This window comes from Pseudonaja textilis, chromosome 3 (genome assembly GCF_049901715.1).
Source record: "Pseudonaja textilis isolate UNSWEBS1 chromosome 3, rPseTex1.2, whole genome shotgun sequence".
Taxonomy (NCBI): domain Eukaryota; kingdom Metazoa; phylum Chordata; class Lepidosauria; order Squamata; family Elapidae; genus Pseudonaja; species Pseudonaja textilis.
The window spans coordinates 131,433,996-131,450,398 of NC_141992.1; the positions used below are offsets into that span (position 1 = coordinate 131,433,996).

At 36.0% G+C, this 16,403-nt stretch overlaps 1 protein-coding gene across 3 annotated transcripts in view; it reads left to right on the forward strand.

Moving 5' to 3' along the window:
* The window catches only part of EXOC2 (exocyst complex component 2), a 78,306-nt gene extending 63,538 nt beyond the window's left edge, over positions 1-14,768 (forward strand). For all 3 annotated transcript variants that reach the window (XM_026715034.2, XM_026715035.2, XM_087930775.1), the window contains exons 24-28: positions 7,303-7,358; positions 8,001-8,123; positions 9,543-9,604; positions 12,024-12,083; positions 14,399-14,768. In XM_026715034.2, coding sequence (XP_026570819.1) covers positions 7,303-7,358; positions 8,001-8,123; positions 9,543-9,604; positions 12,024-12,083; positions 14,399-14,492 — 395 coding nt within the window. In that variant the 3' untranslated portion in view covers positions 14,493-14,768. The remainder of the gene's footprint in view (positions 1-7,302; positions 7,359-8,000; positions 8,124-9,542; positions 9,605-12,023; positions 12,084-14,398) is intronic.
* The last annotated feature ends 1,635 nt before the right edge of the window (positions 14,769-16,403 follow it).

Below are 16,403 nucleotides of genomic sequence, written 5' to 3' on the forward strand. Positions count from 1 at the left end.
TATTAGCTATGTTAGAATGAGGCAAAACAAATTGTGTACGGGTCAGGTATGCAATGGTTGATTCCGAAGCAAAGCACAGCAGGATGATTTGGCTGTATGTACAGTATTACATTATATTCCTAATGTAAAGATTATGGCAAGAAGTACTTCAAAATGTTGTAACATTTAGCTGAGATTAGAACTTTTCATTGAAATTCTTCATAATGTTCAAATCACTAACTGTTAACAGGTTAAAAAATATTGTTTTCCAATTCTCTACTTCATTTTTAAGCTTATTAGATAAGTCTGATAATTTTTAGCTATATTTAGCTCATACCAGAAAAAAAAAATACAGCAAATATTTTATATTTCTTTCTATAGTTCTTTCAATATTCAAGCTGATGAGTTCATTTGGGTGATAGTTCTTTGATAGGAATGGAGGAATTTATGAATGAACAGGAACATTCATAATAATGTCTAAGAGACAACACGAGTAAATTATCTTGTGTTTACAACGGTAAGATAAAGTTAAAAACTCCTTCAGGATGGCCTCAGCTACATTGACATCTCCATGTTGTTTATCCTGCAACAATACGGAAAGGATTTGCCAATATCTTTTTCTGGGTGTTTTTAATTTCCCAGTCTAGCCTTCGTTTCTGGGATTTCCTGATGATCTTTCCAGCCAAAATCTGATCCTATTTTTTTTCAAGATTGGTTAATATCAGCTAAAAATTGCCTCTGAATTCAGATACAAATTTATCCATTGTTCCTGGCATTTCACTGATTGTTTATTTCTCTTGGACTTGCTGCAAATGTTCTCATCTAAACTAAAAGCTTTTCTTCCCCCCAAAATATAATCTTTGACCACCATTCTTGAATAAGTTTAAATTGACCTCCACAGAAGTATGCACATTTTCCTGCATTTTATATAATCTAGAAAATAGATAGGAGATATTATTGCTACTTGATTGCAAACAGTAAATTATTTCACAATTAAACTAAAGCAGCAGATTCTCACATTTATTACTTTGGCCCTCATTTAGCAACTACCTAAGTACCCATTCACAAACATGACAGTAATAGATGGTAATAAAAAACATTTTCTGACCAATGATCTCATATTGCTTATGATAATAAAAGCCTTTGATGTGAAACTGATTAAGTCTGGTCAGTTTCAGGCAGCTGGAAAGGGCCAGAATTCTAATCAGCTAATTGAATTCACACAGCTGGATTTTTTAAGAAAGTGTGTCACTGCTGAAAAAAAAAACAGTTCAGGAAGCAATTGATTACACTGGTCTTATAAGGAGAAAGCCTTGGAAATGAAAGTAGCTTAATTTTATCAGGTTTGGGTCACTAATAAAGGAAAATTAAGTCCTGAGAATTAATTGGCTCCAGTTTCCAAGATACAGTTTCAGGTTTGCACCGAAATAATTCAAAATTACGAGGGGGTTGTACGATTATGCTCCATAATTTTTCTGCAAAATGTGATATAGCAATGAGAATGGTGCCATACCAATCGTTATAAATATATCTGTTTATTGATATAGATAGCATCTTTCTGTTCATTTCTTGGTTTTTTCCTGTAACATTTTCATTCTTTTTGCACGAAAAACTGACAGGCTCTAACATAAGATTAACTGACAAGTTTCAATCTTTATTCGGTATCTAAAATGCGCTTTTTTGGCTTTTCTCTTGTGAAACTGCAGTAGGATCATCCCTGGGAAGTTTCCAGCAGTAATCGGCAAGCATGGACAGACTCCATTTCCCTTGGAATTTTTTTCTCCATGCCTGCGATATCCTGGTGGAATCTCTTCCCCAGATTCATCACTCACTGCCCCACATTTCAGAAGGAAATAGTCTGAATGTGAGTGTAAGAAGTGAATTTTCAGTGACATGTTTGCACCAAGTGCTTTTTAAGATCCAAGCAAATTTTCACGTGTTTTTCGTAGTCATCCGCCCTGCTATTCTAAAAGTGAAGATAAATTGATACACTTCCATGTGCTACCATTTTCATTGTTCTACCATGCTTTGTCGAGAAGTTATGAGGCATTATGATCATTAGACACCTGCCTCTCTTGTAGGCAAATATACTCGCCTGTGTATACATATTTATTGTGAAATATCTTGAAAACCTTAGCCAAGGTTTCACCTGTTTTCCAATTCATCTAATCAAAATATGTAAAATTAACACATTTTATCTCAGAGGTTGATAATTTCCCAAAATTTGTAGACCAGTGTTGTTCAAGCAACTTTCTGCCCTATAAGTGGGTATAAAGGGGGAGAAAATGAGTTAGGCACAGGTACAGCAGAACTTTATCTGATGAGATGACATGTTCACTTAGTGCCCATTTTGCTTAACAGCTGAGTTGTTGTAACCAATTGCAGTCACTTAACGAGGACTACCTGTATGGTCCAGTGCTTAAAAAGCCTCTTTGTCATCTAATTTGATTAAGTATTTTTTAAAATCCCATGATTACAAACGGAAACACTGACCCACTCCAATCAAGTGGTTCGATTATTTTCCCTGTTGTTTGGGGGTTTATTACATGTAAACTACTACGTTGCTCTGTAGAGAAAGATGACAGCACAGAATGGCCTGATTGTCTCTCTGACTCATAATTATTTATGGGGAGGGGGTATATATTTGGTCTTAAGTTTTCATGATTTTGTTCATTAAATGAAGATGAGCAGTCCTTTAACTGTTACTTAATAAGCACACAGTCACCTGACTATCTTGTTTTATGATTGGTTTGAAGGAAAAGCAAATAATATGCAGAGAGAGAAGATTAGTTAGCAAATGATCCAGGTATTTATGGCTAGGTTATACAGTATGCTGTCTATATCTTTGTCAAACAATTTGTCATTTTATGGGAAAATTCAAATATATTTTTAAGATAATTGGGCTTCTATTATCTCTATGGCATGCCAGATATATTTGTCAATGTAAACCTTTCTCAAATCAGCGGATTCCCTTTTGCATTTTCCTTAAAAGCTCCAGGGTAATATTCATAAAGTTTGAGTGACAAACAAAATAAATTCATAAACCCTACATATCTTCAAGTCCATTTTTCATTTCAAAATAGCTGTCATTTCATCTCACAAAGATGACGACAGGCCATTATTAGGGCAACCACAGGTTTATGGACATATATCATATTTAAACTGTTTATTGAAGAAATTGGTATAATAATAATAATTTTTAAAAAATCACATTGATGCAAAGCAAAAGTATAAATGAAAATTGCTCAGACTTTTTCTTAGAAGTCTGGGATAACGGAGGAACTGCCTCCAATCTGTATTGAGATTGAGGTCAACCAACAAGTACAGCTTAGTCACCTGATGAAAGCTTGGTCACTTCTTCTTTATAGCCATTACTGGTCCCTCAGTGGACTTTAATTGAGAAAATTGGTCTCACTGTTAGCATAACATTTTCTTCAAGCAAAAATTAATATTTGAATTAATTTTGATTTTATATTTTATTTGTAAACTACACCTGATATTCCAGTAGTCAGCGCTCTACATATGTAATTATATAGAAAAATAGTATTTCTTTCTAACCATTTTATTTTTAACATATAAAGGGGGGAAAACCCTGAGATATAAATAACCTGCTTTCTGAAATATATTTTTGTCAGGCAGGTAGAGCGCGTGCAAAATTTAGGGGTTAAAAACAGGAAATGTTATTATAGGTGGGTTGTCCTTATGAAGACTTTCCAGAACTTGCCTACACAGTTCACGTTTTCTTCTGACAACAATATCGAAGCAAAATTGAACTATCACTTCTTCAGATCCTTCTATGATTAGTTGGTGGAAGGTTTCCAATAAAAGCAGGAAATTACTCACACTGAAGAAAAAGAAATGAGCTTCTTATATTCAGATGATCATCACTTCCAGCAATTGTTTTTTTCTCTGCTTTAAGTAAGCCGTATTTTCTTCATACAAACTAACGCATGTTTGAAGTTTTAAATTTTAAATTGTAATACAAGATTTCCTATACAATTAAGTTTGGATTGTGCAGGCTAATAAAATTTTGTCTCTTTGACAGTATTCTTTAAAGAATAAAATCACTATCTTAAGGACTGGCTTCTTATATTGTAATCAAGGACTTTAAGCATAAATGTATCAAGCACTCTATAAATTAATCTGCTTGCTAACTGATAAATGCCAGTTATTACAAATAACTGCTGTATTTTTTTAAAATTCCGTTGGAGTTTTTCATGATAAAAAAAAAAACTTTGAAGAAGATGTTGATCAGGGCAATGTAAGTGAGATCTGTGCTGCCTTAGATTTGATAAAGGGCTTCCTCTTTCACTTCCCATCGAAACAGCATCCAATTGTAGGGCATTTCACAGAGTTAAATGTGATTTCATTGGAAATAAATGTGGCTTTAATTTCTGTTCCCTCTGACACATGCACTCCACATATTAGCTGCTCAGGTTCTTATAAGCACCAAAAGTCCCTTCAGTCTTGCAATATGGTTCGGGAGGTGCATATTTACTAATACTGGTTTGCAGATTCCTAATTCCGCAGATTTAACAAGTTTTGGCTACATCTTCAGGTTCATGAGGGAGTTCAGCACAGTATAAGTCATTTTATGCCAGTAGACAGCTTGTACAGTTTTCAGTTGTTAATTTTACACTCTTTTTTTTTTTTTTTTGCAATTGCTTAGAAAGGGGTTTTTTGTTCCCAACTAGACAAGATTTGAAAAGATTGCAAGACTTGAAGAGATTACTTTTAAATTTTATTTTTGAAGACATGAATGCATCCTGATTTTACCATCCAAATGTGATTTGAGGGGAGGAAAAGGGCTTAATAAACAGCACAGTGGAATGTTTTAGAACAGGGGTCTCCAACCTTGGCAACTAAGATTTGTGGACTAAGTCCACAATTCTTAAAGTTGCCAAGGTTGGAGACCCCTGTTAGAACATTGCAGAGTGACTCTTCCCAGTTCTTCTACTGGCAGCATGGAAAAAACTGCCCAGATGGAAAGATTAGTATTATTATTTTTAGAACTATTTCTGTTTCATGTACACTTATATCTAAATGGAGGACTCTGCTTTTTATTTCATTTGTTTTTCTGTTTTCAGCACAAATAGATTTATGCTGAAACCACATTATTTGAAACAGACATTTTTCTGGGCAGATACCGACCAGTCACCATTTTCATGTGTTCCTGGATTTCAAATGCTCAAGACCAACTTTGGCTGTCTTGTTCCTCACCATCCATTCAGCAACCTGCCAGGGCATAAACACTAATACCGTTCCTGTAAAGTAGCCTGCAGGGCTGTGCATATCTTTGCAGTAGCCTTTTTAGCAACCGTGGTTTGACACGAGTACTTTCATTGTACCATCCCTTTTCTACTGCATTAACTTTGCTGTACTAAACAAAAATGGCCTCTTGGCACAAGTGTTGCAGAAAACACTTCCCATCAAAACGAAGCAGCTTCATCTACTCCGCTTCAGTGCTTGTGTGAGATTAAACGCTCTTGTCTCCAAGAAGCATTTTGTCTTCTTAAGATGGAGCAGCGCTTCAAGGGAGATTAAATCCTAGATGACCAAGTAGCCACTTTATCTCTCCTTAAAAGGATCTGGTCAAAGGGAACATTTGGTTCTGAGATTTCACTTTCTACAAATTATTTCAGGGTGGCCCCTTCTCCAAATCCCCAATCGACTGGGGTGATTTGACTTTCCTTTTCTCTAGTCACAGGTCTCAGTGGCCTCACATAAATACAACTGAGGATGGACACTTTGGTAGCATATATTTTTAAAAACAAGACCACGAGCAGATATTTTTCTCATGCTGTTACGATTTCATGAATGCATTTATTGTGACCAGTAAATTTTGTCCCCTTGGCTTTCCAAGGATATCAAGATGGCTACTGTTAGAAAAAGAAGTGGGGAGGGTGCAGGAGTGGTTCCTCATCTCCCTCAGCAAAGCAATTGCTATATCCTGCTAGTCTTCATAATTCGTTCTTTTTATCCAGTTGCTCAGTGAGGTGGTAATGTCTGCTTAATGCCAGACAGCATATTCTGCGCGTCCCTGGGGAATTTCCAAGATAAAGTTCTGCCTTTTTTACCAAGTGAGTCAGGAGGTACGTGGGTGGGGACAGTTCTCTTGAATGCCATGACATCATATGGTGCCTATGACTGTCTTAGAGGTTTATGGTTTTTATAAACCATCACTGACCTGTAGCATAGTGGCAAAAATAATGAATAAGTAGAATCCATAGAAGCATGCATTCAGGTACAGTGAGAATATTTCTGTTTGTCACTGGCCTTGAACTGGAAGTTTGCACTCCTGTTTAAAATGCACAGGTGTAACTCTATATCTGTATAGTTCTGTGTATCTTTTTTGAAGGGGCACAGATATCTGCAGATGAATGTGATGATTTTATTTTTCTTGAACTAGACACTGTTTTTGCTGGTCTTTCCTAACAGCAACTCGGTCCCATTTCTCATACCTATCCAATATGATAGAGCTTCACTAATAAATACCAGTAGTCAAATGAAAATTTTCATGTACAGTTTACAATAATTTGCTTTGGACAGACGTTTACACATAATATATTCCTCAGTGTAACTTAGTGTAGCAGATTATCTTCAGAATTTAAGGCTTCATTTAGTTAAATGTTCTTCGCTGTAGTAGGTTGATCATGCAGGACCTAATCACTGATTTAGAAGAATTGTTTTACATGCTTGTTTTCTTAAAAGCTGAGTTATATTAGAGGTTATAGCATTTGGGGTCTTTTCAGTGGCTCTCATGTTTTTGTTTTTATAAAACGGAGAAATTGTCACAAATAGAATATTTGGAGAGTTCTTTGAATATAGTCCAAAATTAACTGTTTTCATTCATTCTCAGTATAGATATTTTAATTGCACAAACTATTTAAATACTACCAAGAGCGCCATCCTATTGAAATCTGTATCTCTTTTATTGGCAGAAATTCATCTCATAAAATAAAGTCACAACCGGTTGTCGCTGCCTTGTAGTTGTGTACTCCATAATTGTGACAATGAAGTCATCAGAATCAAATCTCCCTATTATTGAATATTTATACCCACAAACATACACAAAGTGTTTTAAAGAAGGAAGGGAAAATAATGCCAGACAAGACTAGGAACCTATGGCTAGTAATGTTTGCAATAAGGAAATGTGTCTTTTTTGGTTTTGTTTTCAAAAAGGAAATAAATGTGGTGGTGTGGTTGGAAGAAGCTTTCGCTTTCTGTATGCTGTCATTTTGCATTTTTAATCAAAGAAGCCAGCAGAGTACAAATACATTGAACAACTTTTTATGTATGTCTATGTCCTTTTTTTATTTACAGGTGTCAGAAACTATTTAAAGGAAGCTTTAGTACACATAATTGCTGTACATGCTGAGGTGAGACTTATGCAACTTATCCACAATGAGTGCCAAAAAAGTATAAGTGACCTTTGTTTTCCAGTGCCAAAAATATATTAAAAAATGTTACGCAAAAGGTAATTGGTCTTCAGTTGGTAGTTATGACCCCTTGTTTCATCTTCACCAATACTGCCGCTTTCTTTTAGAACATTTTTTCTCAATCTCAGCAAACTTAAGAATGTGGACTTCAACTCCCAGCATTTCCCAGCCAATGGGAATTCTGAGAGTTAAATCCACACATCTTAAAGCTGCTAGTTTAGAAAACCTATTTTAGAATATAGTAGAGATAAATGAGGGACAAATCTTTTTTGTTGCACATTTCTGCATGTTTAATTGTTTTTTTTTCCTTTTAAAGATTAAGTACGAGAGAAAATAATGGTGTCTGATTTCGTCCATGGGAAACCAATTTTAAAATCCACAGCAGAATAGTGCCTTTAGAAAAACCAATTGAAGGCATTTAAGTATGTGCAAGCTTTAGATTTCTCCAGAACTTTGTTAGGAAAGGGTTTTAAACCATAAGTCTATCTTTTAAAGTTGCTGTCCTGATAGCAACTGTAGGAAAATACACAGAGAGAAAAATAAATGCAGAATTTTACATTGTGTTTCTTTTGAAATCTGCAGGTATTCACTATCTCAAAGGAGCTTGTACCCAGAGTTCTGTCAAGAATTGTTGAAGCAGTTGCCGAAGAACTCAGCAGACTAATGCAGTGTGTTTCATCTTTCAGCAGGAATGGTGCTCTACAGGTAGTCAAGTTACGGGATGTTATTGTTAACAAATACGTATTTCTGCTATCAACGTTGGGCGCTTCCAGACAGACTATTCTTTTTGATGCACTGTTCCTAAAATTGCATGGCTGTAGCTGGTTGAATTCACAATAAGTGTGAGAAAAAAATATCTTTCAGTTAACCCCAAAGGTGCTTTTTCAAGAGGCAACTGGACTTTCTGGTTTTTCTTTGAAGACATTTCGCTTCTCGTCCAAGAAGTTTCTTCAGCTCTGACTGGATGGTGGGCAATGGAAGGATATATATACTCCTTGCAGACAGCTGGTCATTTGCATTCTTTTAGCCAGTCGTTGAGGTCATCTGGGATTTTATCTGTGTCATCAGGGTCACCTGAGTGGTACAAATGGGTGTGGAGCCTTCTTGGAACTGTTGAAAGGACTGTGGTAGATTGGAGATAGATGATATCGTATTCCTCTCCCTCTGTTGAGAGAGCACTTTTCAGTTTTGACATAGATGGCCTTTTTGACCCCTCTTTCAAACCAGCGGTTTTTCTCTGTCCAAAACCGTGGAGTTTACTGTCTTCACCCATGGCCTGGATGACTGAGAATCTCCATAGACATCTTTGAGTTAAGATCTGCATCAGATAGATCTGTAATAATAGAAAGAAAAAAAAACCAGACTGTCCTTAATCTAGGAACAACTCTTATGGTAGTTTATTTCACGCACAAGTCAAAAACCTAAGACAGCTTTTTTCCAAAGAGCACATCCTTTAAAATTGAATGGTTAAACTTTTGGATTTGAGCTTCTTTTCAAAACCCATTATATCAAAGTAAGATGAAATGGGCAATCTATATAGATGCACCTTAAAATCACTCACCTGAAAAGTGAGAAATGTTAGTTTTTCCCCACTGCCATTTTCCCTGGCCTAATTAATAGCCTCTGGGCATTTTAGTCTCAACATTAGGCTAGGGAAGGCTACTATAATGGAGGGGGTGGGGAGGGGAGAGAAAGAAATCTTCCTGCTTCTCTTTAGGCTTCATTCATGCATAATCATATACAAACACAGTTCCCCTCCCTCCCCACAAAAACAAAGTGCAGGTTTTACTCTCTTGAACTTCCTTCCTCTTTGGCAAATGATATATTAAGAACCCATGTCATTTCTGGGTAAAAAAAAAATATTAAGTACAGACATAAGAAACTTTATCTAATATTCAGATTGACTTTAATTGATATCTGAATGTCCAAATCTATCATTGTCCTTAAATTTGTTAAATGAGATAAGAATATAGCAACAAAAAGCTTTTTTTTTTTTTTTAGAAATTAAGGCCTCTGATTTGTGTTTGCTGCTACAAAACTATGCCTAAGGATTTATTTAGCAGATCCTAAATATTGTAAAATCAGGTGCTGAAGATGTAACACTGTAATATTTTTGTCCTTCAGGCTCGACTTGAAATTTGTGCCTTGAGACACTCCGTGTCTGTATTCCTCACCTCTGAAAGCAAGTAAGTAAGTGGGGGGGAAAGTGACACCATCAATTAACACTTGTTTTTTTTATAAAACTCATAAAATATGCCCCAAATGAAAAAGCCCTTCATAAAATGCCTTAATGTGAACATGGTTTAATTGAGATTCCCAATACCATGTTTGTGACCCCTGGAACTTCTAATCAGATACAAAAAATTAGTAGAGGTTTCCTGTTAATTTTGAGGAGGAAAACAGAGAGAGTTTATGTAAGCCTTTATGGACCCTTACTATAATTGATAAAAAAAAGTTTAAAAACTTGGACAACACCCCCTCCCCCTCAAAATGGAAGAAAAAAATAAATAAAATCTTGATTTTTACTTATTTAGCTTCTGTACCCTGATCCATTACATTCATGGTCACCACTAAGCTTTAAGTTGAGCCCTTGTAGTCAAAATGAATGTATTTTATCTGTTTCCATTTCAGCTTAAAATCGCATCTGAGTCTGTAATCATCATGCTATTTATTTGATAGTTTTATTTATTTGAGTTTGGTATGGAGTAGACTACATCCCTTCCCTAAGATGTCAGTGGGTGTTCTATAGTTTGCAATGATTTAATTTCCACTCCTAAAATCAGTCTTCCAAGCCTGTTGGATATTGGAAGTGAAGTGCCTATATATACAATAATTTCCCCACAGAAAGTCCAATAGCTTCTCATTATTAGCTTTTCATACAAGAATCTCTTCTCCCCCACCCCCCCACACACATACAGGTTCATCAGGTTTCTCCTAGCACAAGGTAGATTTTCCTAGGCAAATTCAAGCAACTCTTTATCTCACAGCACATTTTTTTTCAATACAAGATGGCTTGGATTTTTTTTTTTTTTTTTTGGCCTGGAAATAACCCAAGTCCAACACTAATAATAATGTATTTAATTCAAGGTGGGAACAACCTAATGCACCTGCCTTCTATTTTTCCTGCAACAACAATCCTGCGAAGTGGGTTGGATGTCAGCCTTGGAAGCCATTTTTTTACTTGGAAGCTTCGAGGTTGCCACATTCAGTGCCTAGGAATTTGGGAGGGGGGAGTTCATAGTGGGATAGAAGACTAGTTACAACAACATTCTTTCTCAGAGAGTCAAGGACATGTTGCCCTGCACCTGGAGGGGAGTGACTCGGGGGATGTCTCCAGTTGGGATGAAGATTTGGTTGGGGCCATGTGAATGGACTGATCAGGAGACGGATCTTTGATTTTTTTCTTTTGGGAAGGCAAAACCTAGAACTCTCAGATTCAGGTTTTCCCAGATGTGCCAATAGGACAATTCTAATAAAATGGAACTTTGGGGAATTATTTGTCTCGGAGTTTATTGGTTTGGAGTTGGTTAGCTGGAACGCTGACATTGGACTGAAGAGAAAGTGACTGGCCAAAAGCCAGCTTTCATGCCAAAGAAAGGCCCAAAGTTCACAGTCTCCAAGTTTCTAGACCAGCACCATCCCTGCTACATCAAACTGGCTTTCATGAATGGTTTCATGACCACTGAGTAACAACATACAGTTTGTTTTCTATCTGTCCTCAGGAATGTGTTTTCCTGACTATTATAAAGTCTTATGGAAAATCAGTTGAGCAAAATTTCATGTCTACCTATTACTAGTGGGAGTGCGGGGGTGGTGGAATAGTGTTTGTTATAAATGGATATTCCCTAAGAATGAAAATGCATTAGTGTCACAGAAAAAATACTTGAGCGGGGGTCATAGCCACCATTTAGACAGTTACGGATCTTCCTGAGTAAATGGCATTCCCAAATATATATTCTCCCTATTCTAACCAATTGCTATTATACTGGAGTAGTCCTTAAATTATTGGCTAAGGTTATAGTTTCATCAGTGTGCACAGAAGCTTCCTAGATGAGTTTGAAAGCCTATCACAGATGTTTAGCACAGATTGAACAATGTTCAATAGAAGCAATCCACTTGTTTTCTGTCACCAACAGTGAGGAGAGACCAGTAAGTCACGTAAAAGCAACACCTCTGTAACATAACATCCATTTTCATATTAAAAAGATTGTCTTTTTATTAAAGGATAAGGTTTAGAAATATCCACATAAGGAAGGTAGTTTCAGAAGGCGAGACAAGATTGCAAAGTCAAAATGAAACTGAAAACAGAATGATAAAAGATTTAAATTCTATGGAATAAAATGAAGACATTGTATGTACATACGTGGAGATGTGTCTCTGTGTGTATTTATGCACACTAACTCTGAATGCTCTCCAAAAATCATTCCTGTAAGTGCCTCTTAATTTGTGTTAATTGTAATGATAAATATTTTGTAGGAATTTGTAGGTTGCATGTCAAGATTCAAATGCAAACACCTATAAGGCACACACTTAAATAACATATAGAGACTGGAAATTAATAATTTTGGTCAACTTGTGTAAGGGAAATATCTGTTTAATTTACAGCTCAAGCTTTAAGCAAGCTCTGGAAGCCTTGCCTCAGCTGTCAAGTGGTGCAGATAAAAAGTAAGTTGGTATCCTTTATAATTTAGAAGGTGTATCTCGCAAATATTACAGCGGTTGAAGCATTCATTCCTCTAGGATAAACCTATTTTTGACCCAAGGCATAGCAAATACATTGATGGTGATGGTGTTTCCATCACACCATTTTCCATGCACATAGTACATCATATGGACTTTCATGTGATTTATCATTATAACAATTCTGCAAAGATTACAGATGACTTTTTTAAACAGCAAGACACTGGAGAGGAAGAAGAAATTTGTTTTTAGATTATCAATGTCCAAATAGAACTCCTTATTTAATTCATTACAGTGACCCTGAAATATTCCCTTATTTGTTCATTCCCCCTAAACAGAACAAAACAGAAAATTTTCATCTAAGTATTGGAAGAAGTTGGAATCTGAGTTGCTTCCTTCAATAGTGAGCCTCAAAGAGTTATGGATACATTAAATAATAGATTCCCCCCCAGAATGCAGTTTATCTACTAAAACATACATATGTTCTTGTTGCTTCTGAAAGATTAATTCTGATTACATAGTGGCATTTCTAATAATGAATTCAAAGGATTTAGACCTGTTGCTAGTAATGAAATAGGCTTAAGACTGACTTATGAAATACTGACTATATGTAGATGCTGTATTTGTACTCATTCCTGCAGGGTGGGGTTGAGCAAGTAGAAGTTCACATGCTTGTATCCTTGAGTCACTGGATCTAGCACAGATTATATAGTGGTGGAATTTACTGCAGCTGTTAAATACTGTTCTTTTATTTTTTTTTTCAAAAAGTAAATCAATGACGGCCTAATATATAATTTAACATTTTAATATAATATTAAATTGCCTTCCTTTTTTTAGTTCTTGTATTTTTGTCAGGGGCACTAAAATTTTGGACCATGATTTATGATTATCAAATATTTCCTGAATGCTGGATTTAACCAGTGAAGTAAACAATAAAAGGAAAACAAGACAGTAAACTAAAGGGCAGACAAAACAGTTCAATTTTGATTGTGGCACACAGTTTCTATAGAAAGCAACATTAACTAAGACTCTGAATTTAGGTCACATGACCTATCGGAATTTTCTTAAATTATTTCTGCTCTTTAAACAATATGAACCTCTAAGCTTGCAGCCTCATATATTATGGGTGTCAAACTCGCAGTGTCATATTGCTGTGACATTTTGTGACATTTTTCTCCTTCGGGAAGCTGGGATAGGGGTGGCCCGAGCATGATGGATCCGGCCTGCAGCCCAGGCTGCCAGTTTGACACCCCTGTCATATATACTTAATGTGGATAAATTCTGCAGCATTCAATGTGACTCATTTCGTAGGAAACATCAGGAGTTCCACCTAAAAGTGAAGAGGAGAGCATTTATCTCCCCATATATCAATCTACATGAAATTGTTCTTAAGAATATATCTTTGATTATTAGGAAAAAGCTAAGAATATTTGAATACAAAGATTGTGTTTTGTATTTGCAATTTATTTTGAGCACATGAAAGGCTGTTGAAATCGTTTGTGAATCTTATTCCATCAGGACTAATCTGTGTAAATGCATGTATATTCCTCAGGAAACAAAATAAGAAAGCATAAGGTTACACACCTATAACTAATGCACCTGCCTATATGTAGTCTTATTGATAATAATTCTCACATCTTGGAAAGACAAGCTAAATATTTTAGCAGAAGTGTTTGTAGATTACTCTGGGTTACTGAGATTGCAAGATAGAGAACAGGTTTGTTAGAAAACAGGTTGCATGAAAACCAAAATTAAAAAAATAGAGAGACCATGCAGGGATATTATTAACAGTAACACAGATCCGTTTTACAAATAGTATAAACTCAGCATATCATTTCATGTATCTGATAAAATGCTCTGTAGTTCTCGGGAAGCATGGCTGTAGTAAATTTGCATACTCTTTATGATGCATTGGCTTTGTTATAGATGAACTCAACAACATCTTTGAAAAGTTATTAGTGCAAGACAGATCTATTTCCCCTCCTGCCACCCCCATTCCTGCCCCCACCTTGTGTGGTAGAATTAGTGGCTGACAGGAAGGAAGCCCGATTGGGGAAGTTAAAAGATATTCCAGCGTGGACTCTATAGGTGGGAGGAAGCATATGACATCAAACAGGTCTATATCAGGCTTTCCCAGGAAAAGCAGGCAGTCTGGTGAGATTGTTGTGAGCTGGAGAACCACAAGGAAGCCTCTAAGAGTAGTTCTGGTTGCTTGTGCCTGACAAATTGGCTCCTCGTTGTTCTTGGAATGCACCTAAACTCTTCAAGTCAGTCATTATCTTAATTTTTTTTTTTTACAGATTGCTGGAAGAACTACTGAACATATTCAAGAGCAGCATGCAGTTTCAGCTCACCTGCTTTCAAGCTTCTTCTTCCACAATGGTGAAGACCTAATTCTGAAACTGAATTCTTTTCATGAAAAGGGAACCATAAATGCCATCAGTGTGGTTCTCAAGTAACTGTACTGTTCTTTTCTGGGACCTCATTTTCTTAAATCAAAATTCAGAGTAAAATTATTAATAGATCCATTGCTTCTGGAAATAGCAAACAATCCCATTTTGTTTGGATGAGAATTTATTCTGAAACATTTTAAACAGCAGTATATCTCTGTATGCTTAAAAGCTTGGCAAGCTGGTTGTATTTATTATCCTAATAAATGTTGACAAGTGATGTCACCTGATTCCTTAAATTTTTTAGCATATTTACCAAAATGTTCTAAAATTCTCCATAATGGTAGATGTTTTGGTTCATTAAATGATGGCATGTGTACTTGTATCATCATCTATCATCACACATGGACCTGAAGGCCCATGGATTGCCTGCTGGCCTCTGTGGAATGAATTCTGTATATAATGGTATGTGGGAAAGATCTTGGGAGAGTAGTCCAAGAGACACCGCCAAGGGAATGAACAGATAAGAGACAGCATAGCCCACAACTAGATAGCAGGCAGGGCAAGAAACTCAGAAGAGACCCTCCCTATTTTCTCAAGCTGTAAAGGAGATTGGGGAGGGGGGGGTGTTAAACTTTGAAGCTTGCCAGATTCTGTGAATGCAGTTTTACAGTAAAGTAGAATTAGCTCATCTATTTGTGATTTGTATCAAATTTACCCCACAGGGCCAACAACATGTTGCATTGCAGTGGAACTCTTTATTGATGAATTGATTACGTGATATCAAGTCACTATTGACTCTTAGCAGCCATATAAATAGCTCTCCGGGTTGATCCAGTTGTGCATTGTGAAATTGAGTGTAACTGAGTCCACCCACTTTTCTGCTGATCATCCTCTTCTCTTTCCTTCCACCTTTCCCAGCACTTGCAGACTTTTTCAGATCATGTGAGTTTTCACACAGTGTATCCAAGATATCTTAATTTTAGCCTTGAGTGAGAAATCTGGATTGATTTGTTCTATAATTCATTTATTTGTTTTCTTGGCTGTCCTTAATACTGTCAGAGTTTGACTTCAGCACCAGCATTAAAAAGTGTCAATCCTCTTTATATCCCGACTAAACAATTCATCAGTAAATTACCATTGAAATGGGGCACAAATTGCTTCTGTATATATCCTGAAATATTTCATGCCAGAATATTTTTTGATGTATGTTTGCTATTTCAATCTGGAAGACAGAGTATATATAATATATAAAGAAGCTGTCTCTGTGTGAGACTTTGAAAACATGCATGACATTTGGGAAAGATAACCCAAGCAAACTAAATACATAATTGTCTTTCTACATTCACATAACTGTACTTATATGCAGGTTTACAACTATTAAAACCTCTTTGAGAAGAAAATATTATAAGATTTGTAGATAAACACACGATGTATTCTAAAGAACCTGAAAAAGGATTCCATTTTTACTCAGCTTTCCAAATGTTATGAATCACAATACTAAGGGGGGAAAAATCCAGTCATCAAGGCCATTTCTATCTTTCAAATGGATTAATGTGCATGAAAAACTTATTTCAAGCCAGGCTGCTTATTATTACCTTTACAAAGTAGTAATTCAGGTTTTGAAGTTGCTGTCTCAAAATCGGACTTGAAAGCCCCAACTGTGTGTTCATAAATATCTGCTTCAGTATTTGCTTTACAATTATGTTGTGGTCTTAACAAAGTGAAGTCGGTTACCTTGATAACAACATTGAAAGAAATACAGGTATTTTCATTTGTGAACCAAGTTCAGATTTTGAAACTGTGTGTATTTCTCATCACACTTTCCTTTTTCTCTCATTCCCCAAGTGAAGCTATTCATTATACAGTAATTTCTGAACAAGGATGATTCAGTTATTGTTATTACATATGCCAT